The sequence below is a fragment of the Carcharhinus amblyrhynchos genome, chromosome 1 (assembly GCF_965287045.1).
Source record: "Carcharhinus amblyrhynchos chromosome 1, sCarAmb.v2.hapA, whole genome shotgun sequence".
In the NCBI taxonomy this organism is placed as follows: Eukaryota; Metazoa; Chordata; class Chondrichthyes; order Carcharhiniformes; family Carcharhinidae; genus Carcharhinus; species Carcharhinus amblyrhynchos.
In genome coordinates, this window is record NC_137324.1 from 140,756,043 (window position 1) to 140,780,425 (window position 24,383).

The 24,383-nt window shown below is 43.6% G+C and overlaps 1 protein-coding gene across 4 annotated transcripts in view; it reads left to right on the forward strand.

Annotated features, from left to right (window-relative positions):
- Nucleotides 1-24,383, forward strand: part of fstl5 (follistatin-like 5) — a 553,829-nt gene that overhangs the window by 334,298 nt on the left and 195,148 nt on the right. For all 4 annotated transcript variants that reach the window (XM_080193441.1, XM_080193448.1, XM_080193454.1 and 1 more), the window contains exon 5: nucleotides 10,345-10,541. In XM_080193441.1, the coding sequence (XP_080049567.1) occupies nucleotides 10,345-10,541 (197 nt within the window). The remainder of the gene's footprint in view (nucleotides 1-10,344; nucleotides 10,542-24,383) is intronic.

The following is a 24,383-nucleotide window of genomic DNA, read 5'->3' on the forward strand; positions in this document are numbered from 1 at the left end:
ACTATTTATTTCCAAATTCCCTAACATCCATGCTTTTCTCAACAGTAAATACTGATGAGAAACATTAATTTAAGCTCTCCCCCATCTCTTGTGAATCTGCACATAGATGACCTAGTTGATCCTTAAGAGGCCCTACTCTCTCCCTTGTTACTCTTTTGCTCTTTATGTATTACCTTTTGCCCTACATGTTGGTTCATGGTCAATCCTTTTAATGGGGATAAGGAATTAAGTTTATAGCATAAAGTAAGGTAGTTATGGTTAGCTGTAAGAGAAAACATAGTGAATGCATAAGGTTCCAGTTCCCTGTCTTTTGATTCTGCTGGCCCATAGTGTCCAGGCTGTGGGGTGTCATACCTGGGTGGGAGGGCCCTAAAGATGTGCTGGGGAACAGCCCCCTCTGCAAGTTCCAGGATTGTCTGGCATTGCCCTGGAAATCCAAATTTCTTTTGGGCAATTGTCCGATATTGGAAACCATCTGTAATTATGATTTAAATTATAAACTTAGGATGGTTCCGACTGCCCAGGGAAAGTTAGAAGAATTAAAACCCCTTGTAACTCCTGGATAAATAGTTATTAACCCTTCCAACATAACACAGGTTCCCCCCCGCCCACCAACCTCAGCCCTCCATGGGACTGCTCCTGACCACTTGACCCCCCACCCCTCCCCGGGTCTTCATTGATCACCTACTTACTAGCCACTCTGACCATCTGACCAATTGAATCTCCAACTGGTCCCCTCACTGGCAACTCAACACCACTGACTACCCCACATAGAATGCCCCAGAGAGGTTATTCCACAAAGGATATCCCACAGAAGTCAGAAGGCCAACATGACTCTATATTGTGACTTCATGTGGAAACAAAAGTAGTTAAGTGCTATAAAGTAAGTAATTCTATTGAATTAAATGAGACCATAACTGTATACAGTAGGATGAAAGCCAATTTTAGACTGACTGTGTGGGCTATGAACTTTACAGAAAGTTTCATTCGTGAAGGAACAGTTATAGTCAGGCTGAGCATGAACTTGACTTATGAGAATGATAAAAATCAGACTGTGAGCAGTTGAAAATTGGAGGGATGGGTATCTGATGTAATTTTTAAGCAAGTTTGTGAGAACTCTACCCTCCTATTTTGGGCATCATGCTGCTCTATATACAAATTAGGATTCTACTTCAGTAACGTGAATCTGCTTACAATTCTCAGCTATAAATGGATGAAATGGACACCACACACTGCCAATTTGTAACAGGTGAATAACGGAACCAATGGTCCTTTTAAGGGAAATAAGCTGATGGCTGCTAAAAAGTAGGCCTTCAATATACTTGGCCTGACTTCCTGGGAGCAGTCCAAGCCTCCAAAATACTGACTTGCTAGCTGATTAAACATGGGAGTTGGTTAATTGTCCATTATCCAACAAGACTTCCTAAAGATTGTCCATTTGGTGTTTGCTGATCATTGGTGGCATTTAAATGAGTCCAGGTCCAAAATGCAGTGGCCAATCTACTTTCCTTATCCCTGTTTTATGTGGATGTTACATTTCTTCACCATAGAGGTTTATAACTTCTCATACAAAAAAAATCAAATAAATTACTATCAATAAATCTCAGTTTGGATCATGCTTTATGGTAGAGGACCTTCAAAATTCATTTGATAAAGTGCCATGTAAGAGGCTTGTCAGCAATGCCTTGGAATAAAACAGTCAGGTTTTGTGAATAAAGTTTGACTTTGAAAGAGAGATGGGAAGTAGTGATGAATGGTTGTTTTTTAGACATGGGGGAAGGAACAGAGTGAGGCTTCCCAGAGTTTGGTGTTAAGATCCCTCCTTTCCGTGATATGTATTGAGTGTTTATGGCACAATTTCAAGAACAGCCAATACATAAAACTACATAAAACTTAGAAGTATTGTGAACTGTGAGAAGGATAGTAATAAATTTCAAGGCCAAATTTTTCAGGATGATGTGTGCTCAAACCCTGCCTTCCAAGCAGTCAATGGGGAATACATCTCCATCATCCCCAACAGGTTCGATGCCACTTACTAATGAGTGTTGATTGGAAGAAGGCAGCAGCTTTCGAGTCATTTCCAGAACAGTGCTTTCAGTGGCCATTAAATGGCCTCTTAAACATCTTAATTTGGGCAAGGGTGGGCTTCCCATCTTGGATCCTCTCTGCCAGTGTAAAGTGATGACCGGAATGAGTTTGGCAGTATCTTGGAGGGAATCCTTCCATGTAATTTCACCTTCCGCTCAGAGCAGTTAAATCTGCTGGGCAGAGGAATATAAAATTCAGGTCCAAGAGGACTTAGGATGGTGGAATGAATGGTGAATGAGGAAATGCAAAAATAAATTAAAGGGTGGAATTCTAAAATGGATGCAGGAGCAAATGGACCTGAGGATATATTTGCATAAGCCAGTCAAGGCTCTTTGTAAAAGTGGTTAATAAAGCATAGAAGACTCTGGACTTTATAAATTGGGATAGAGAGTAATGTGCAAAGTATTCAGTTCCCCATTTCAGCCAAAATAATCCTTATTTATGGCACCATACCAATGGTTAGCCTTTAGCATATTCAATCATCGGAAATGATTTGGGTTACTAAAGCTGTTACAAGCAATCTGAAGTTTACAAATCAAGTGGCCCCAGCAGTGCAGCAGGCAAAAAATGTTTTACGAACACTGAATACACGATGTTTAAGAGCACCAAGGAGAATGCTGGGAAGATACACAAGTGCAGCTTGGGACCAGGGCTGAAGGTCACTGTTGCCATCGTTGTGCGGCAGGGATGGAGGGTTGCTCTGAGGTTTTAGCTTCCCTTCATCTCAGGTGGCCTCTTGCTCCAAAGGAATGCGTTAGTTGCCAAGCAGGCATCACTTCCTGGTCCCTTCATGCTGGGCTTGTGATTAAACGTTAGCTGAGTGGGTGCCCTTCCTTGTTGGGAGCTGCAAACTGGATGAACAAAGAACAATACAGCACAGGAACAGGCCCTTGAGCCTTCCAAGCCTGTACAGATCATGTGTTCCTAAGTAGACCATCCGTTAGTATCCCTCTATTCCTATTCTGTCCATGTGGCTATCTAGATAAGTCCTAAATGATCTTAGCGTGTCTGCCTCAACCACCTTGCTTGGTAGTGCGTTCCAGGCCCCTACCACCCTCAATGTAAAATACAATCCCCGCATATCTTTATTGAACTTTGCCCCCTTACCTTGGAACTTGTGAACCCTTGAGTTTGTCATTTCCAACCTGGGAAATAGCTTCCAACTGTTCACCCTATCTATGCCCTTCATAATTTTATAAACTTCTATTAGGTCACCCCTCAACCTCTGTCTTTCCAGGGAGAACAACTCTAGTTTACTCAATCTCACGTCATAGCTAAGTCCCTCCATGCTAGGCAACATCCTGGGTAAACCTTTTCTACAGTCTCTCCAAAGCCTCCACTTCCTTCTGGTAGTGTGGCGACCAGAATTGGACGCAGTATTCCAAATGTGGTCTAACCAATGTTCTATATAACTGCAACATCAAATGCCAACTTTTATACTCTGTGTCCCGTCCAATAAAGGCAAGCATGCCATATGCCTTCTTCACCACCCTTTCCACCTGAGTTACCACCTTTAAGGATCTGTGGACTTGCACACCCAGATCCCTCTGTGTGTCTATATCCCTGATGGTTTTGTCATTTGTTGTATAGCACCTCCCCTCTGCATTCGATCTACCAGAATGCATCACTTCACATTTATCCGGATTAAATTCCATCTGCTATTCCTCCGCCCAATTTTCCAGCCTATCTGTATCCTGCTGTATTCTCTGGCAATGTTCATCACTATCCGCAACTCCAGCAATCTTTGTGATGTCTGCAAACTTACTAATCAGACCAGCTACATTTTCTTCCAAATCACTTATATAGATCACAAACAGCAGAGGTCCCAGTACAGAGTCCTGTGGAACACCACCAGTCACAGACCTCCAATCAGAAAAATACCCCACCACTGCTACCCTCTGTCTTCTATGGCCAAGTCAGTTCTGAATCCATCTAGCTATTCATCCTTGATCCCGTGTGATTTAATCTTTTGCACCAGTCTGCCATGAGGGACCTTGTCAAATGCTTTACTAAAATCCATGTGGAAGACATTCACAGCCCTTCCTTCATCAATCATTTTTGTCACCTCCTCAAAAAACTCAACCAAATTTGTGAGGCATGACCTCCCTCGCACAAAACCATGCTGTCTATCGCTAATGAAGCTATTCTGTTCTAAATGTGTATAGATCCTATCTCTAAGAACTTCTCCAACAATTTTCCTATCCTGGACGTCATGCTCATTGGCCTATAATTATCCAGGTTATCCTTGCTACCCTTCTTAAATAATGGGACCACATTTGCTATCCTCCAATCCTCTGGGACCTCACCTGTGTCGACCGAAGAAACAAAGATTTCGGTTAGAGGCCGAGCAATTTCATCTCTTGTCTCCCTCAATAATCTAGGGCAGGTGCCATCTGGTCCTGGGGATTTGTTCACCTTAATGCTTCCCAAAACACCTAACGCTTCCTCCCTTGTAATTGCGATTTGTTCTAATGGGCTTTTGTTAGACCATTTAGGTCGGTGGTGAGGAGACATTTCTTCACCCGAAGAGTGGTGCACCTGTGGAATTCATTATCACTGGAAGTAATTGATGCCAAAACATTGAATGTATTCAAAAGGCAGCACTTGGGATGAACGGGATCAAAGATTATGGGGGAAGAAGCAAGATTAGACTACTGAACTGGCCATGATCGTAATGAAATGTATCAATTCTAGTCTCTTAGACTGTCTGATCCACCACTGTTTGCCTACCGCCGCAACAGGTCCACAGCAGATGCCATCTCCCTGGTGCAACACTTAACCCTGAAACACCTAGATAACAAGGACACTTAAGTTAGACTCCTATTTATTGACTACAGCTCCATGAGAACTCTCCATTCACCTGACGAAGAGGGAGTCCCCTCGAAAGCTTGTGAGTTTACTATCAAATAAATCAGTTGGACTAAAACCTGGTGTTGTCAGACTTTTTACTGTGTTTACTCCAGTCCAACGCCAGCACATCCACATCACAACTCCACTATCACAGTTAGCAGTCTGTTCCACACCCCAAACTCTCTCTGAGTGAAGAATCTACCTCGGACATCCCTCCTATATCTCCCACCATAGTGGGAGATATAGGATGCTTCATATACTCCTTATACACCCATGACTGTGTGGCTAAGTTCCCCTCCAACTTGATTTTCAAGTTTGCTGGTGACACCACCGTAGTGGGACAGATCTCAGACAATGATGAGAGAGAGTACAGGAATGAGATAGAAAATCTGGTGAACTGGTGCAGCGACAATAATCTCTCCCTCAGTGTCAGCAAAACGAAAGAGATTATCATCGACTTCAGGAAGCGTAGAGGAGAACATGCCCCGTCTACAACAACGGGGACGAAGTAGAAAGGGTCGAGAGCTTCAAGATTTTAGATGTCCAGATCACCAACTTGCCCTGGTCCCCCATGCCAACATTATAGTTAAGAAAGCCCACCAACACCTCTACTTTCTCAGAAGACTAAGGAAACTTGGCAGGTCAGCCAAAATTGTCATCAACTTTTACAGAAGCATTCATAGAAAGCACAGAGTCGCTGAGCAGAAACTGATAGCCAAATTCCGCACATGTGATTATGGCCTCAACCAGGATCTTGGGTTCATGTCACACTATCTGTAACTCCCATGACTTGCCTGAACTTGCAACATCTCACTTACTGTTCTGTCTGTAGACAATACACATCTCTTTAACCTGTGCTTAATGCTATCTCTGCTCACATAGTCTGCGTCTTTAAGACTTGATTAGCTGTCAGGACTCGCATTCTAATCAGTATTCTGTAAACTGTGTGTGCCTTAAAATGCCCTGTTTGTGATCAGAACTCCACACTCACCTGAGGAAGGAACAGTGTTCCAAAAGCTAGTGTCGTTTACTACTGAATAAACCTGTTGGACTTATTAATGTGCTTCCACTTTTCAGGAACGGTGATAGAGATGAACCAGGAAATTACAGAACGGTGTTAGTGGTAGGGCAGAAAATTCTGAAGGAGGGAATTAATATCCACTTGGAAAGGCGCAAGTTAATTGGGGTAGTCAGCATGGCTTTGTCAGAGAGAGGTCATGCTTAACAAATTAGTTCGGACTTTTCAAAAATGTGATCGGTGTGGAAGAGGGCAGTTCAGTTGATGTAGTTTATATGAATTTTAGCAAAGCCTTTGACAAGGTCCCACATGGGAGACTGATTTGAGAAGGTTAGAGGTTCCAGCAAGTAGATAAGATGTGTGGTGTGAGTTTCAGGAGAGACTTATGAGAGGCTGATGGTTTGAGGGGCTCATTAATGAGTATTGAGCAGGAGAAGTACTATACTTACGTCACTAAGTGAAAAGTTTTCCACATAACTTGGTGAACTTCTTTGGCCTCCCATCAGATACCAATTTGTCTTCACCTTACAACTTGCCCACTCAAGTCTCCATTTAAATGCAATTGGATGTTGATGTAATGGAGCCATGATTTACACAAATTCATGGCTCTTGCCAGCTTTCTATGGTTGTTTTAGTCACTCAGCTCCAATGAAATGTTAAAATAATGCCCAGAAAGATAAGAACATAAGAAATAGGAGCAGGAGTAGGCCATCTAGCCCTTCGAGCCTGCCCCACCATTCAATAAGATCATGGCTGATCTGTCGTGGCTCAGTTCCACATTCCCGCCCTCTCCCCATAACCCTTAGTCCCCTCTCTTATCAAAAACCCATCAACCCGCGTCTTAAAAATATTTAGCGAGGCAGCCTCCACCACTTCAACAGGCAGAGAATTCCAGAGATTCACCGCCCTTTGAGTGAAGAAGTTCCTCCTCAACTCCGTTCTAAACCGCCCCCCCTTTATCTTGAAGCTGTGCCCCCTAGTCCTACTATCCTTTCTGAGCGGGAAGAGTCTCTCCACCTCTATCCTATCCATCCCATTCATCATCTTATACGTCTCAATGAGATCTCCCCTCATTCTTCTAAACTCTAACGAGTACAAGCCTAGTTTATTCAGCCTCTCCTCATAGCTCAACCCCCTCAACTCCGGCATCAGCCTAGTAAACCTCCTGTGCACTCCCTCCAAGGCCAAAATATCCTTGCGTAAGTGCGGCGACCAAAACTGCACACAGTACTCCAGCTGCGGCCTCACCAATGCCCTATACAGCTGCAGCAAGACCTCCCTACTTTTATATTCAATCCCCCTCGCTATGAAGGCCAGCATCCCATTTGCCTTCCTGACCACCTGCTGCACCTGCAGGCTGGGTTTTTGCGATTCATGCACAAGGATCCCGAGGTCCCTCTGCACCGTCGCCTGCTGCAGTTTTTCTCCACGTAAGTAATAATCCTTCCTACCATTATTCCTACCAAAGTGGACCACCTCGCACTTGCCAACATTAAATTCCATTTGCCAGTTTCTGGCCCATTCGCCCAGCCTATCTAGATCCTTCTGCAGACTCTCCACACCCTCCGCGCAATTTGCCGTTCCCCCAATCTTGGTGTCATCAGCAAATTTCGACACCATACACTCGGTTCTCTCCTCCAGATCATCTATATAAATGGTAAATAGCTGAGGCCCCAGCACCGACCCCTGGGGCACTCCACTAGTCACCAACCGCCAATCCGAATAGCACCCATTAACCCCCACTCTCTGCCTCCTCTTTGACAACCAATCCTCTATCCAGATGGGCAGAGCAGTGGCTGATAACCCTGATAAGTGCAAAGTGATGCACTTTGGAAGAAGAAACAAGCAAGGCAATACTTAAGAAAAACAACATTCTGATGGGGCTGGACAAGCTAGTTGTAAGACAAATGTTCCCGATGTTGGGGAAGTCCAGAGGTAGGGATCATAGTCTAAGAATAAGGGGTAAGCCATTCAGGACTGAGATGAGGAAGAACTTCTTTACTCAGAGTTGTGAACTTGTGGAATTTTCTACCACAGAAAGCTGTTGGGGCCAATTTGTTAAATATGTGGCTAAAGGGCTCAAAGGTTTGGAGAGAAAGTGGGGGTGGGATACCAGAACACCTGGAGTAAATTCACGGAAAGAGCTTGCAAAACTCCACACAAGCATTCACCGAAGGCCAAAATTGAACCCCAAATCCCTGGTACTATGAGGCAGCAGTGGTAACCACTCTGCAACCATCTGAGGATCACCACAAGTCTGGTGAGGGGCAGAATGGAGAAGGCAGCGCCTTCATGAATAACAGCAGCCAGTATGGGAATTGAATCCACGCTGTTGGCGTCACGCTGCATCACGAATCAGCTGACCCAAGTAATTTTCATGTCACAGAAAAATAGTTTTATAGATACGTGAAGAGAAAGAGGCTGATGAAGATAAAGGGGGGATGAATAGTAGGGGTCAAAGAAAAGGCCGAGCAACTGAATACGTACTTTGGCGTTCTCTTCACAAAACAGAACATAAATTAGATGCCGGAAATGTTGAAAAATGCAAGATTTAGTGAGAGGGAAGAACTGAAGGTTATCAATATTAGTAGAGAAATGGTGCTGGGAAAACTGATGGCAATGAAGGCAAATAAATCCCCAGGGCCTGATAATCTATATCCCAGAGTACTTATGGAAGTGGCTCTAGAAATAGTGGATGTATTGGTGGTCATCTTCCAGGATTCTATAGACTCAGGGACATTCCCTGCAGATTGGAGAGTAACAAATGTCACTCCAATATTCAAAAAGGGAGGTAGAGAGAAAACAGGGAATCATAGACCAGTAAACTACATCAGTAATGGGGAAAATTCTCAAATCCGTTATCAAGGGTTTTATAGCAGAGCATTTAGAAATCAGTGGCAGGATCAGACAGGGGCAGCATGGATTTATGAAGGGGAAATCATGCTTGACAAATCCGATGGAATTCTTTGAAGATGTAACTAGTAGAGTTGACAAGCGGGAGCCAGTAGATGTGTTATATTTCGACTTTAAGAAAGTGTTTGATAAAGTTCTGCACAAGGGATTAACGTCTAAGATTAAAGCGCATGGGATTGGGGGAAGTGTATTGAGATGGATAGAAAACTGATTGGCAGAGAGGAAACAAAGAGTAGGAATTAATGGGTGCTTTTCAATTGGCAGGCAGTAACTATTGGGGTGCCACAAGGATTGGTACTGATCCCAGCTATTAATATGAATGATTTGGATGAGGGAACAAAATGTAACAAGTCAAAGTTTACAGATGATACCATTTTGGGTGGGAGGGTGAACTGTGGTGAGGATGTTGAGATCCTTCAGAATGATCTGGACAGGTTGTGTGAGGGGCAAATCGATGGCACATGCAGTATAATTTGGATAAGTGTGAGGTTATTCACTTTGGAAGCAATAACAAAAAGGCAGATTACTACCTGAATGGCTGTAAATTGGGAGAGAGTAGTGTGCAGCAGGACCTTGTGCACCAGTCACTGAAGGTAAGCATGCAGATGTAGCAAGCGGTAAAGAAGGCATGTTGGCCTTCATTGCGAGAGGTTTTGAGTACAAGAGCAAGGATGTGTTGTTGCAATTATACAGGGCTTTGGTGAGGCCACTCCGAGAGTATTGTGTGCAGCCTTGGTCTCATTTTTGAGGAAGGATGTTCTTGCTCTCTAGGGAGTGCAATCAAGATTTACCAGGCTGATTCCAGGGATGGCGGGAGTGATATTTAAGGATAGATTGGAGTAGGTTAGGATTGTTTTTGCTGGAGTTCAGACAAATGAGGGGATCTCATAAAATTCTTATAAAATTCTAACAGGACTAGAAATGGTACATGCAGGGAGGATATTCCCAAAGGTGGGGGAGTCTAGAACCCGGGCCACAGTCTGAGGATTCAGGGTAGACTATTTAGGATGGACGTGAGGAGACATTTCTGCACGTAATGAGTGGAGAGCCTGTGGAATTCATTACCACAGGAAGTAGTTGATGCCAAAACATTGATTGTATTCAAGAGGCGGCTGGATTGTGGAGGGATATGGTGGATATAGTTCAGGTGCAGGTCAGTGGGACTAGGCAGAAAAATGGTTCGGCACAGCCAAGAAGGGCCAAAAGGCCTGTTTTTGTGCTGTAATGTTCTATGGTTCTATGGATCTATATAGCACCTGGGGTGAATGGGATGAAAGGTTATGGGGAAAAAGCAGGATTAGGCTATTAATGGATGGATGTTCAGCCATGATCATAATGAATGGCAGAATGGGCTTGAGGGGCCAAATGGCCTCCTATCGTCTATGTTTCTAATCAGCAATTGTGATTTTTATTTTGAAATGTTGATATCCTTTGGAACTGACCATTCCTAAATTTCAGTATTTCTTTTGTTCCAGGTGACAAGTGTAAATTGATTGAATACAGCAAACTGAAAAACATGCTTCTCAATCTCCAGAATCAAAAATACATCCGACAACGAAATAACAAAGAGAATGAAGACAAAATGTCTCTCAAAAAGTTGCTGGTGGATAATATGTTCAAATATTTTGATTCAAATGATGATGGACATGTTGACAGCAATGAATTGGCTCAGGTGAGTAAAAGCATCCAGGAGAATGAAATCAATAATTGTTGTGAACTTGTCTGACAGGTATAAATTTAAAGAATTATAGCAAACAACAGAAATCGTTCTCTTCTTTGAGAATGGTTACTGGTTCAAGAGAACTCAATCTGACTCTCAATTTAATGGTGAATCTGAACAATAACATTTTACCATTCTCATCACTTACACTGTTCAGTTACCACAGATAGCCAACGTATTGGGCAAATACCACTAACCATTTGCCAGAAGCAAAAGAGTCCACCATTCATTATAATCATGGCTGTTCATCAAATTCAATATCCTGATTCACCCCTTCCTCCCCCCCATACCTCTTGATCCCTTTAGTCCCAAGAGCTATATCTAATTTCTTCTTGAAATCCCACAACGTTTTGGCCTCAACTACTTTTTGTGGTAGCGAATTCCACATATTCTCCACTCCCCACATGTTCCACATATTCTCCACATATTCTCCTCACCTCACTTCTAAAACGTTTACCCCTTATCCTTAAACTACAACCCCTAGTTCTGGACTCCCCGACAATGGGGAACGTTCTTTCTGAATCTGCCTTGTCTAACCCTGTTAGAATTTTATAACTTAAATGAGATCCCTTCTCATTTTTCTAAACTCCTGTGAATATAACCCTAACTGACTTAGTCTCTCCTCCTCATATAAAGAACCTGTCATCCCAGGAATCAGCCTGGTAAACCTTCGCTATATTTCGTTATAGCACAAACATCTTTCCTCAGATGAGGACACCAAAACTGCACACAATACTCCTGGTATGGCCTCACCTGTACAATTGCAGTAAAATGTACCTATTCCTATACTCAAATCCACTTGCTATGAAGACCAACATACCATTTGCCTTCTTCACTGCCTGCTGTACACGTGCACTTACTTTCAGTGACTGATGCACGAGGACACCCAGGTCTCTCAATCTATATCTATTCAAGTAATAGTGTCTTCCCATTATTGGTGCCAAAGTGCATAACCTCATATTTCTCCGCATTCTACTGCATTTGCCATGCATATGGCAAAAACTCAACCTATCCAAATCACCCTGAAGCATCTCTGAATCCTCCTCACAGCTCATCCACCCACCCAACTTTGTATCAGCTGCAAATGTGGAGATAATTTGTTTAATTCCCTCTTCCAGATCATTAATATATAATGTGAACAGTTGGGGTCGTAGCACAGATCCCTGTGGTACCCCACTAGTCACTGCCTCCCAATCAGATAAAGACCAGCTTTCAAACCATTTCATGACATTACTGAGGTGCTTTAAACGGAGGTGGAGACATCCTACTGACTGCTGTTGTCTGAGATGACCTTGGCATGTGTCGTGTGGAGGGCCAGGTCCTGGGGAGACCCAGCCTGCCTTTGGGGCCCTGTTGTGTTGTAGTGCCCCCCTCTTCAGCCTTCAGAGCTGATGTGGTCACAGGTAGAGTTAACCACTTCTGGGGTCACCTGGGTGGATAGCCCTGGGATGTGCATCAGCTGATCCTCCTCCCTATAGGTGCCTGTGGGCCTCTTGTTGCTTCCTTGAGATGAGAGAGGCAGTTAGAATGAGCTCAAGAAGCCCCAGATCTTCTGGCATTAACACTGGTGGATAACAGCAAGTGCTCCTACCATGAAGTGCAGCTCTTTCAGCAGTGTAGGATAGATGTTTACCCAGCGCCCGGAAGCCAGATTTGATTCCCGGCTTGGGTCACTGTCTGTGGGGTTTTCACATTCTTCCCATGTCTGTGTGGGTTTCCTCTGGGCGCTCCAGTTTGTCCCACTGTCCTAAGATGTGCTGGTTAGGTGGATTGGCTATGCTAAATTCTCCCTCTGTGTACCCAAACAGATGCCGGAGTGTGGCGACTAGAGGATCTTCACAGTAACTTCATTACAGTGTTAATGTAAGCTTACTTGCGTCTAATTAATAAACTTTACTTTTAAGTCTACAACCAAGGTCTCTACTGCAGCTGCTATCCTAGCACCGTTGACATTGATGCTTTGGCCTGTTGGCACAATCACCTTAAATGAAGGTGAATAGTCTCCTCCATTGAGCATTTCAATCTTAGGAGTGCAACCAATATCCTTCCTGATTTTCCCAACTTGTCCTTCGAGCTCCAGCACATGCTTAGTGGGCCAAAGTTCCTATGCTGTGCTGTTCTTTGTTCTTTATATGACCAAATTCAGTGGTCGTCATCTTACTTAGACTCAACAGATTCATGGTCTCCTGCAATCCTCTGAGTGTCAATACCCTGGGATGTCCCTGCCTCCACTGCTGTGAATTTGACATTGTGATGCGCTCACCAGATTGTAATCCTGAGGCTACTCTAGTACTAGGTTCCTCCCAAGTGTGTGTCTCTACACTGGTGGAGCATGTGGATGAAAGCTGTGACAGGTCTTCAATGTTGGGATCTGTAAGTTCCTCCTCTGTGCTGGTATCAGAGCTGCAGTAGAAGATCTGGCTCATTTTCCCCCTTAGCTGCTTTCCAGATATGTCTGCAAAAGAAAGGGAAGTATGTGGCAGCAGTGTGAGAAACGGGAGACATGATGATAAGGATGCCTGGCATGTGTAGATGGTGAGTGCCCATAGAGGGGATGAGGGCACAGCCCACGGGGAAAATGAAGGTGTGTACAGTAGAGTGAGGGGTGTTGTCCATTGAGCTGACATTGAATGAATTCCTGGTGAATGTGTCATGGATCTGTGAGTGTGTGAGTTGCAAATAATGAGAGGAGTGACTTACCCTGGTGGATTGGAGGAGACCATTCATCCTCTTTCGCCACTGGAAGGCTGTCTTCTGCTGTAGGGCATTGGCACTGACCAGTGTCATTGCCTCCCACCCTGCATTGGTCGCCTTGAATCCAGGTCTTCACCCAGAGTGTGGGTTTAGTACATCTGTATTTCACCCAGTTAAATCCAGCTGATGCTCAAGGGGGGAGATGTTGGTGAATTTTGGGACAGGATGCTTTTTCGATTTGGCAACCATGACTTCCCAGCAGCTTCCATGGACTTGAAGTGCGCTAGCTGTGTGCAGGGGTGGCCTTTAAATATGGTGCCTGGATCACTGAAACATTGTATGCCAAATCTCGAATCAGAGGCCACCTGCTCGTGAATCAGTGTGGAACCTGTGCCTGCAAATTTCTTTGACTAAATGCCCTACAAGATGGCTGGAAAAGCCACCGTTGCTGTCAGCGGGTTAAATGCCACTTTCATAGAATTCCTACAGTGCACAAGGAGGCTATTTGGCCCATTGAGCCTGTGCTAACAACAATCCCACCAAGGGCCCTGTCACCCAACGTATTCATGCTGCTAATCCCTCTGACACTAAGGGTCAATTTAGTATAGAACATAGAACGTTGCAGCACAGTACAGGCCCTTCAGCCATCGATGGCCAATTAACCTAACTTGCACATCAACCTGATCAGAACACCGGGAGACAACCCATGCAAATACGGGGAGAATATGCAAACTCCACAATCGCCTGAGGCCAGAATTGAACCCAGGTCTCTGGTGCAGTGAGGCAGCAATGCTAACTACTCTGCCACTGTCCCTATATGAAATTGGACTATGCCAATTTCTTCGACAATTCCGCCCATGGAATTGAGGCAAATAAGAATGTAAGGACTAGAAATAGGAATAGGTCATCTGGCCCCTCGAGCCTGCTTCGCCATTCAATAAGATCATGGCTGATCTTTTTGTGGACTCAGCTCCACTTACCTGCCCACTCACCATAACCCTTAATCCCTTTACCGTTCAAAAATTTATCTATCCTTGCCTTAAAAACATTCAATGAGGTAGCCTTAACTGCTTCACTGGGCAGAGAATTCCACAGATTCACAACCCTTTCTGTGAAGAAGTTCCTCCTCAACTCAGTCCTAAATTTGCCTCCCCTTATTTTGAGGCTATGCCCCCTAGTTCTAGTTTCACCTGCCAGTGGAAACAACTTCCCTGCTTCTATCTTATCTATTTCCTTCATAATGTTTCTATATGATCTCCCCTCATTCCTCTGAATTCCAACGAGTATAACACCAGTCTACTAAGTCTCTCCTCATAAGCCAACCCTCTCAACTCTGGAATCAACCTAGGGAATCTCCTCTGCATTCCCTCCAGTGCCAGTATTTCCTTTCTCAAGTAAGGAGAACAAATTATTGATCTGGTTACAAAACTGAGACACAGAGCACCGTGAACAGTTTCAGAATAAAATCAAAGTGGTTATGGAATACTGGCCTTCTAATGGAGAGTGCAAAATAAAAAGAGTCATGCTTCTAGATTGATATCTAAACTCCAAGGGTTAATATATAAGAAAGATTGTACAAACCAGGTTTGCAGTGCCTGAAATTTACAATGTTAAGGAGTGATTTTGACCTAAGTTTTCAAGATTTTAAAGGGAACAGATTGATTAGAGAGAAAATATTTCATTGGTTGGAGGTACTAGGACCAAGGAGCAGTCCAAAATTTGAATCCTTTCAAGAATGAAATTCAGAAACACTTCTGCACAAAAAGGATGGTCAAACTTTTAACTTTTATTTTTCACAACGTAATTGGTGCTTTTTCAGTTGTTCTTTTTAAGTCAGAAATTGGTAAGTTTTTGTTAATCAGTGGTTTTAAGGAATATGGCAAAAGCCTGGTGTTAAATGGGAGTCATGATGTGAATATGCCGGTGCTGGGCTGGGGTAAACATAGGAAGAAGTCTCACAACCCCAGGTTAAAGTCCAACAGGTTTATTTGGTAGCAAAATCCACTAGCTTTCGGAGTGCTGCTCCTTTGTCAGGTAAGTGGGAGTTCTGTTCACAAACAGGGCATATAAAGACACAAACTCAATTTACAAAATAATGGTTGGAATGCGAATCTCTATAGGTAATCAAGTCTTGAAGATACAGACAATGTGAGTGGAGAGAGCATTAAGCACAGGTTAAAGAGATGTGTATTGTCTCCAGACAGGACAGTTAGTGAGGTTTTGCAACTCCAGGCAAGTCGTGGGGGTTACAGATAATGTGACATGAGCCCAAGATCCCGGTTGAGGCCGTCCTCATGTGTGCGGAACTTGGCTATCAGTCTCTGCTCAGTGACTCTGCATTGTCATGTACTGTGAAGGCTGCCTTGGAGAACATTTCCCCGAAGATCAGAGGCCGAATGCCTGTGACTACTGAAGTGTTCCCCAAGAGGAAGAGAACACTCTTGCCTGTTGATCATCGAGTGGTGTTCATTCATCCATTGTTGTAGCGTCTGCATGGTCTCCCTAACGTACCATACTTCGGGACATTCTTTCCTGCAGTGTTTCAGGTAGACAGAGGGGAACCGGTGGATGTGGTGTTTTTAGATTTCCAAAAGGCGTTTGATAAGGTGCCTCACAAAAGGTTGCTACAGGTTAGGGTGCACGGAGTTGGGGGTAAGCTGTTAGCATGGATAAAGGATTGGCTGTCTAATAGGAAGCAAAAAGTTGGTATCAATGGGTGCTATTCTGGTTGGCGGTTGGTGACTAGTGGAGTGCCGCAGGGATTGGTGCTGGGGCCTCAACTGTTTACCATTTATATAGATGATCTGGAGGAGGGGGCTGAGTGTAGGGTGACAAAATTTGCTGATGACACAAAGGTGAGTGGAAAAGCAAATTGCGTGGAGGGTGTGGAAAGTCTGCAGAGGGATCTGGATAGGCTGAGCGAGTGGACGAGGACCTGGCAGATGGTGTCTAATGTTAGCAAGTGTGAGGTTATCCACTTTGGTAGAAATACTAGTCGGAGGGATTACTATTTAAAAGACAAAAAGCTGCAACATGCTGCGGTGCAGAGGGACCTGGGGGTCCTTATGCACGAGTCGCAAAAACCCAGTCTGCAGGTGCAGCAGGTGATCAAGAAGGTGAATGGAATGTTGGCCTTTATAGCGAGGGGGATAGAATATAAAAGCAGGGAGGTCTTGCTGCAACTGTACAGGGCACTGGTGAGGCCGCAGCTGGAGTACTGTGTGCAGTTTTGGTCACCGCACTTGCGGAAGGATATATTGGCCTTGGAGGGAGTGCAGAGAAGGTTCACTAGGCTGATACTGGAGATGAGGGGGTTAGCCTATGAAGAGAGACTGAATAGACTGGGTCTGTACTCGTTGGAGTTTAGAAGGATGAGGGGGGTTCTTATGGAGACGTATAAGATAATGAAGGGGATAGATAGAGTAGAGGTAGAGAGATTCTTCCCGCTTAGAAAGGATAGCAGGACTAGAGGGCACAGCCTCAAGATAAGGGTGGGGGCAGTTTAGATCAGAGTTGAGGAGGAACTTCTTCACTCAAAGAGTGGTGAATCTCTGGAATTCTCTGCCCATTGAAGTGGTGGAGGCTACCTCGCTAAATATATTTAAGTCATGGATAGATTGGTTTCTGATAGACAAGGGAATTAAGGGTTATGGGAAGACAGCAGGAAAGTGGAACTGAGCCACTTCAGATCAGCCATGATCTTATTGAATGGCGGGGCAGGCTCATGGGGCTAGATGGCCTACTCCTGCTCCTATTTCTTATGTTCTTATGTGATGACGTTGGCCGAGTTTCAAGAGTATGTACCGTGTACCTGGTGGATGGTGTTCTCACATGAGATGATAACATCCATGTCAATGATCTGGCACGTTTTGCAGAGGTTGCTGTGGCAGGACTGTGTGGTGTTGTGGTCCCTGTTCTCCTGAAGGCTGGATAGTTTGCTGCGGACAATGGCCTGTTTGACGTTGTGCGGTTGTTTGAAGGCAAGAAGTGGGGGTGTAGGAATGGCCTTGGCGAGATGTTTGTCTTCATCAATGACATGTTGAAGACTCCGGAGAAGATATCATAGCTTCATTACTCCAGGGACGATGAAGGGGACTCTGTCCACCACTTCCCGTGTTTGTCTTCTGAGGACGTAGGTGCAGTTTTTCGCTGTGGCGCATCGGAACTGTTGCTCGATCAGCCGAGCACCATATCCTGTTCTTATAAGGGCATCTTTCAGCGTCTGTAGGTATTTGTTGCGATCCTCCTCATCTGAGCAGGTATGGGAGGGCTTCTCCATACGGGATGGCCTCTTTAACATATTTAGGGTGGAAGCTGAAGAAGTGGAGCATCATGAGGTTATCCGTGAGCTTGTGGTACAATGAAGTGCTGAGGTGACCGTCCTTGATGGAGATGCGTGTGTCCAAGAATGCAACCAATTCCGGACTTGATTACCTATAAAGGTTTGCATTCCAACCATTATTTTGTAAATTAAGTTGTGTCTTTATATGCCCTGTTTGTGAACAGAACTCCCACTTACCTGTTGAAGGAGCAGCGCTCCAAAAGGTAGTGGCTTTTGCTACCAAATAAACCTGTTGGACTTTAACCTGGTGTTGTGAGACTTCTTACTGTGTTAAATGGGAGATCAGCCATGTTCTCATTGAATCACGAAACAAGCTTGAGGGACTGTTTGGCCTACTCCTTTACCTACACAAAGAAGAAAGAACAATACAACACAGGTACAAGCCCTTCAGCCTACTGAATCTGCACCGATAAGATAATTTCTATCTGTCTGCTTGCCTCCTATTCATGTGTCTATCAAGATATGCCTTGAACGTTGCCAACATGCCTGATTCCACCACCTCCACTGGCACTGCATTCCAGACACCACCACCCTCTGTGGGAAAAACTTTCCCTGCACATCTCTCCTAAACTTAACCCCTCTCACCTTATACCTATGCCCTCTTTAGTTGACCTTTTCATCCTGGGAAAAAGCCTCTGACTATCCAAGTTATCTATGCCTCTCATAAGTTTGTAGACTTCTATCAGGCTGCCCCTCAGCCTCCATCTTTCAAGTGAAAACAATCTGAATTTATTCAACCTCTCCTCATACCTAAAATCCTCCAGATCAGGCAACATCGTGCTAAAACTTCCTTGCACCGAAACATCCACCTCCTTCTGGTAGTGTGGCGACCAGAATCATAGAACCCTTACAGTGCAGAAGAAGGCAATTCGGCCCACCAAGCCTGCACCGACAACAATCCCACCCAGGCCCTATCTTCATAACCTGATGTACTTACACTACTAATCCTCCTGACACTAAGCGGCAATTTTTGCATGGCCAATCAACCTAACCTGCACATCTTTGGACTGTGGGAGGAAACACCATGAGTGGTGTTGTCCATTGTGTTGGCATTGAGTGAACTCTGTGAATGTGAGAGTTGAGAATGATGAGACGAGTGGAATGGAGACGATTGTTCATCCTCTTTCACCATGCAGAAGGTGCAAGTTCCACACAGACAATGACCTGCGGTCAGAATTGAACCCAGATCTCTGGTGCTGTAAGGCAGCTAACAACTGTGCCACCATGCTGCAATATTCCAAATGCAGCCTAACTGAAGTTTTATACAGCTGAAACATAACTTGCCAACTCTTAGACTCAATGCCCCAGCTGATGAAGGCAAGCATGCAGTTTGCCTTCTTTTTGATTTTTGATCAATCACCTTTTTGATTTGATTTGATTTATTATTGTCACATTATTAACATACAGTGAAAAGTATTGTTTCTTGCATGCTATACAGACAAAACATACCATTCAAAGTGAAAGAAACGAGAGAGTGCAGAATGTAGTGTTACAGTCATAGCTAAAATGTAGAGAAAAATCAACTTAATGCAAAGTAAGTCCGTTCAAAAGTCTGACGGCAGCACAGAAGAAGCTGTTCTTTCTGGTTGGTATGTGACCTCAGACTTTTGTATCCTTCTTCCGAAGGATACAAAAGGAAGAAAGAATGTCCGGGGTGCATGGGGTCCTTAATTATGCTGGCTGCTTTGCTGAGGCAGTGGGAAGTATAGACAGAATCAATGGCTGGGAGGCTGATTTGCATGACGGATTGGCCTACATTCACAACCTTTAGTAGTGCCTTGCGGTTTTGGGCAAAGCAGGAACCATACCAAGCTGTGATACAACCAGAAAGATTACTTTCTGTGGTGCATCTGTAAAAGTTGGTGAGAGTCGTAGCTGACATGCCAAATTTCCTCATCTGACATCTGCAATGATGACCCCAGATAAGGTTCTCCCAGGGTGGAGGGCATGCTGTAGCCAGGACTGAGGCGTTCAAGTCAGACAACACTGACCTACACAAGAAAGCCAGATACAATCAAAGATGCCAATAGACAATACTGAACCAAGATAGAACTTAACCCAGACCTTGAGTTGCCAGTTTCAGGGATCCGCCGACCTGTATGCCCAGATCCCTCTGTATGTTTGTGCTCTTAAGGGTTCTACCATTTACTATATAATTTGCACCTGAATCTGATCTTTCAAAATGCATCACCTCACATTTGCCCGGATTAAACTTCATTGGCATTCCTGCCCAAATCTGCAATCTATCTATATCCTGTTGTGTCCTTTGACAACCCTCATCATTTGCTACAACTCCAATTTTTGTGTCATCCAGAATCAGACCACCTACATTTTCCTCCATCTCATTTATATATATTACAAACCACAAAGGTCCTAGCATTGATCTCTGTAGAATACCACTAGTTACTGATCTCCATTCTGAAAAGCATCTTTCCATCACTATGATCTTCTATGACCAAGATAAATATCTTCTCTATCCATCTTGCTAGCACACACAGGATCCCATGTGACTTTACTTTTGATATCAGCTTCCATAAGGAATCTTGTCAGATACCTTCCTTGTATACAACATACGTTTCCTTTCCCTCATCAGCCATTCTTGTCATCTCCTCAAAAAACTCAGTCAAGTTGATGAGACATAACCTTCCCTGCACAAAACCACGCTACCTGTCACTAACAAGTCCATTCGCTTCAAAATGTGAATAAATCCTATCTCTCAGTATCTTCTCCAACAGCTTCTCCACTATTGACATCATACTCAGTGGCTTGTAACTACCTGGATTATCTGTTTTATTTCTTAATCAAAGGAATGACACTGGTCATTCTCCAGTCCTCTGAAACTTTGCCTGTGGCCAAAGAGGATGCAAAGATTAAGGCCCCAGCTATTTCCACCCTTGCCTCCCACAGTATCTTGAGATAGATCCCATCTGGCCCTGGGGATTTGTCTACTTTAGTGTATTTTAAGACATCCAACATTTCCTCCTTCATTATATTGACCTGCCCAAGAGTATTCAGACACCCTTCCCTAACTTCAGTGTCCTTCATGTCCCTCTTTTTGTGAATATCAATGCAAAGTACTCATTAAGAACCTCACTCACTTCATCCAACCTCCCTTTTTTATCCTTGAGTGAGCCTACTCTTTCACTAGCTACCCTCTTGCTCCAATATATGTATAAATGCCTTGGGATTCTCCTTAACCCTGCTGGTCAAGGACATTTCATTTTGTTTCTTGTTTCTTGCAGTAGGAATGTGCTAGAGACAGGCAGAGTCAGGACCAATAGCTTTGCAAACTTTTATGCAGTCAGTTCAATAATCCATAATTGACATGCTGTGTTTTGGGATTTATCAACAGTGCTTGCACTGTAGAAGTGAAAAATAAAATTTGCCGCCTTAATGAATTTGAGCTGCTAACAGGTCCCAGATTACTTGCTTTCTCTTTAACAGTTATTTATTAATTTTCAAATCTCTAACCATGAAATGCTCTTATAATAGAACAGATTATCTTCTATGAGCGCTATTAGCAGGGCAGTGTTCTGCTCTATTTTTAAAAATGTCCACACTCCACATAGGGATAAATGCAAGATTGAACATAATGAAAATTTTAAGCAGCTAAAAGGCTTTCAAACTCTCTGATCCATGTAGGCTACGCTTTAAAAGCGCCCTGATAATTTTTGAACTTTTCCTTTGAAAGCAATTGCCTGATCTTTTTATTGTTTGCACAACAAATCTTTAATTGATTATTTTAAAGTCAAAGTAAGCACCTTGCTAAAGTCAGATGAAATTTTAATTTGTTAATGAATTTGATAAACTGGTTTCATATTATTTACATGGTAGTCATTTCTATTGCTTTTTAAAACAATGCAACTAGTGCATTTGGTACATTGATGCATGTAAGTTTAATAATAACTTAATTAAGAAAAGGCATAGTGGAAAATCATTTATGACCTAACAATGACATTAGCAAGAAAGTTGAAGTTTAATCTCTAACAATGTATTTAGGTTCATAAAAAATAACAGGAGGTTATTCAGTCCATTCATAGAATCATAGAATGTCTACAGTGCAGAAGGAGGCCTTTTGACCATCAAGTCTGCACCAAATCCCTGACAATAGCTTACCCAGGCCATTGTGTCCGTGCCATCCAGCCTAATTCCATTTTACAATTTCTAATCTGTTGCCTTCAAGATTACATTATTGTAAATGCATAATTAATTGTTTTTAAAATACTATTCTTTTAAGCAGTGTGTTCCCAATCTCCACCAGCATTTCTAAGTATGTTCAAAAATATATTACCAAACTGAATGCAGGAGTGAACATTATGAAAATATTAAGCAGCTTTCAAAACAAATTTCTCTTCAAATACCATCTAAACGTCTGTTAACCTAAATATGTAGAATTATAGAATTCTACAGTGCGGAAGGAAGCCATTCAGCCCATCAAGTTTTCACCGTCCACAATCCTACCCAGGTCCTATTACCATGACCCCATGCATTTACCCTGGCTAGTCCCCCCTGACACAACGGAGCAATTTAGCATAACCAATCAATATAACCCACACATCTTTGGACTGTGGAGGGGGAAATCAGAGCACATGGAGGAAACTCACGGGGAGAATGTGCAAACTCCACACAGCCAGTGACCAAGCCAGGAATCAAACCCGACTTGCCCTTGGTTATGGAAATTAGGGAAGCAGAGACATCCTGTTTAGGCCCATCATAATTTTATTCACTTCAATTAAATTTTCCAGTGGCCTTATCTGTTCCAAAGCAAGCACAATGAGCCTATCCAGTCATCCCTTGTCACTAAAATTCTCCAGTCCAGGCAACATCCTTATGAATCTCCTCTGTATCCTCTCACATCTGAAAGCACATCTTTCCTACTGTGTGGTGACCAGAAATACCCACAGTGCTCCTGCTGTGGCCTAACCAATGCTTTATTCAGCTTCAGCATAACCCATTTACCAATGCTTTATATGGCCTCAGCTAAAAAGGCAAGATCCCCCTTTGCCTTCTTGACATTTTATCTACCTTTAGTGTCATAAGTTTGAATTTTTTGGTCAGTGAGGAGACAAAAGTGGCTGTGGTATCTGCTTTCACCCATGAGCAGTGGGAGAACGTGATTGCATGATGCACCAGCTAGGCATGGGAAGCAGGTTGCCACTGCTGGATACTCAGCTCCATGCTTTACAGATGGCGGCCTGCAGGCTCACATGTAGTAAGCGCCCAGCATGACATCCTAATGCTGTGTGATGGAAGGAGGAGGGTGCACCACCAGACCAAGAGGGCATTATTTGCTTGTTGGTGAGCAGACTGAACTGCAGATGGGGCTGAACCATGCACTGAAGGTGCAAATGGGTTGAAATGCTCAGAAATATCTTACCAAATTGAAGACACCAAGGAATAAGTTAAGCTCTGCAAAGAAGCTCACAGGAAGCACAGAAGATTGTCAAAGATGAGTATGATAACTCAGTGAGCTTTGCACATGAGCAGTGGCAGAGACCTCATCCTGAATGAGACACAACCAGAGTGAGTGTAGGTACTGGAAATTTGAAACACAGTAGGAATTTGGTGCAGAGGAGAAAGAGGTACTTTTTTCTTTTTTTTTCTTTGCTTTCTAACTTCTGAAATTTTCAGAGTGGGGTTACCCTACTGCAGCAGTAGAGGCTACAAGAGAGAGAACTGACTGGTGAGTAGTGGATAAGGTTGGGTAAGTATTTACTCCTTTAATTGCTTATAGTTTATAAGGGACTTTTGTGGTTTATAATTTGTAAGGACTTTATTCTGTAATAATGAGGACAAGGGAAGAATCCTAGAGTAACTGATATAATTTGTTATTAAGTATCTTTCAAAGATTTAATTTAAAGGGATAAGTCATGGCGGGAGAGTTCAAAATTGTAGTGTGCTCCTCAAGGCCCATGTGGGAAGCAGGAATTTCCAGCGTCTATGGCCAGCATATGTGCAGAAAACGTCTCCAGCTGCAGCTCCTGAGTTTCAGAGCTGGAGCAGTGGCTGGGGACACAATGGAGCATCCGCGAAGGGGGTAGTATGTATGAATAGGTGGTCACAAAGGTTCAGGCTCCTGAGGAAGGAAGGGAATGGGCGACCACCAGGCAGAGCAAAAAGACAAGGCAGACAGTGCAGGAATCTCCAGTGGCCATTCCCCTAAAAAACACTTTGGATACTTTTAAAGGGAATAGCATCTCAAGGGAAAGCATCAATAGCCAAATTAATTTTACCATGGTTGGTTATGCTGCACAGGGGAAGAGTAAAAAGTCTAGCAGTGTATTTCTGTGGCCACAAATAAGACTCTAACATGGTATTTTTCCCCTCAAGTCAAGGATGTGCTGGAGCATTTACAGGACATTCTGTAGGGGGGAGGGTGAACAGCCAGTGGTTGTGGTACACTTTAGTACAAATTACACAGGTAAAAGAAGGGATGAGGTCCTAAAAGCTAAATATAGGGAATTAGGAAGTAATGTGAAAAGCAGGATGTCAAAGGTACAAATCTCAGGATTATTACCATTGCCACGCGCTAGTCACAGAGTAGAAACAGCAGGATACATGGCAGAAAAGATGGCGTAAGGAGGAGGAGGTTCAGATTCCCAGGACATTGGGACTGGTTCTGGGGAGTATAAACTGGAAGGGTTACATCTGGGCAGGACTGGAGCCGATGTCCTAGGGGGAGCCGTTTCATGGAATCATAGAATCATACAGGGCAGAAGAGGCTTTTTGGCCCATTGAGTCTGCATTGACATTATGAA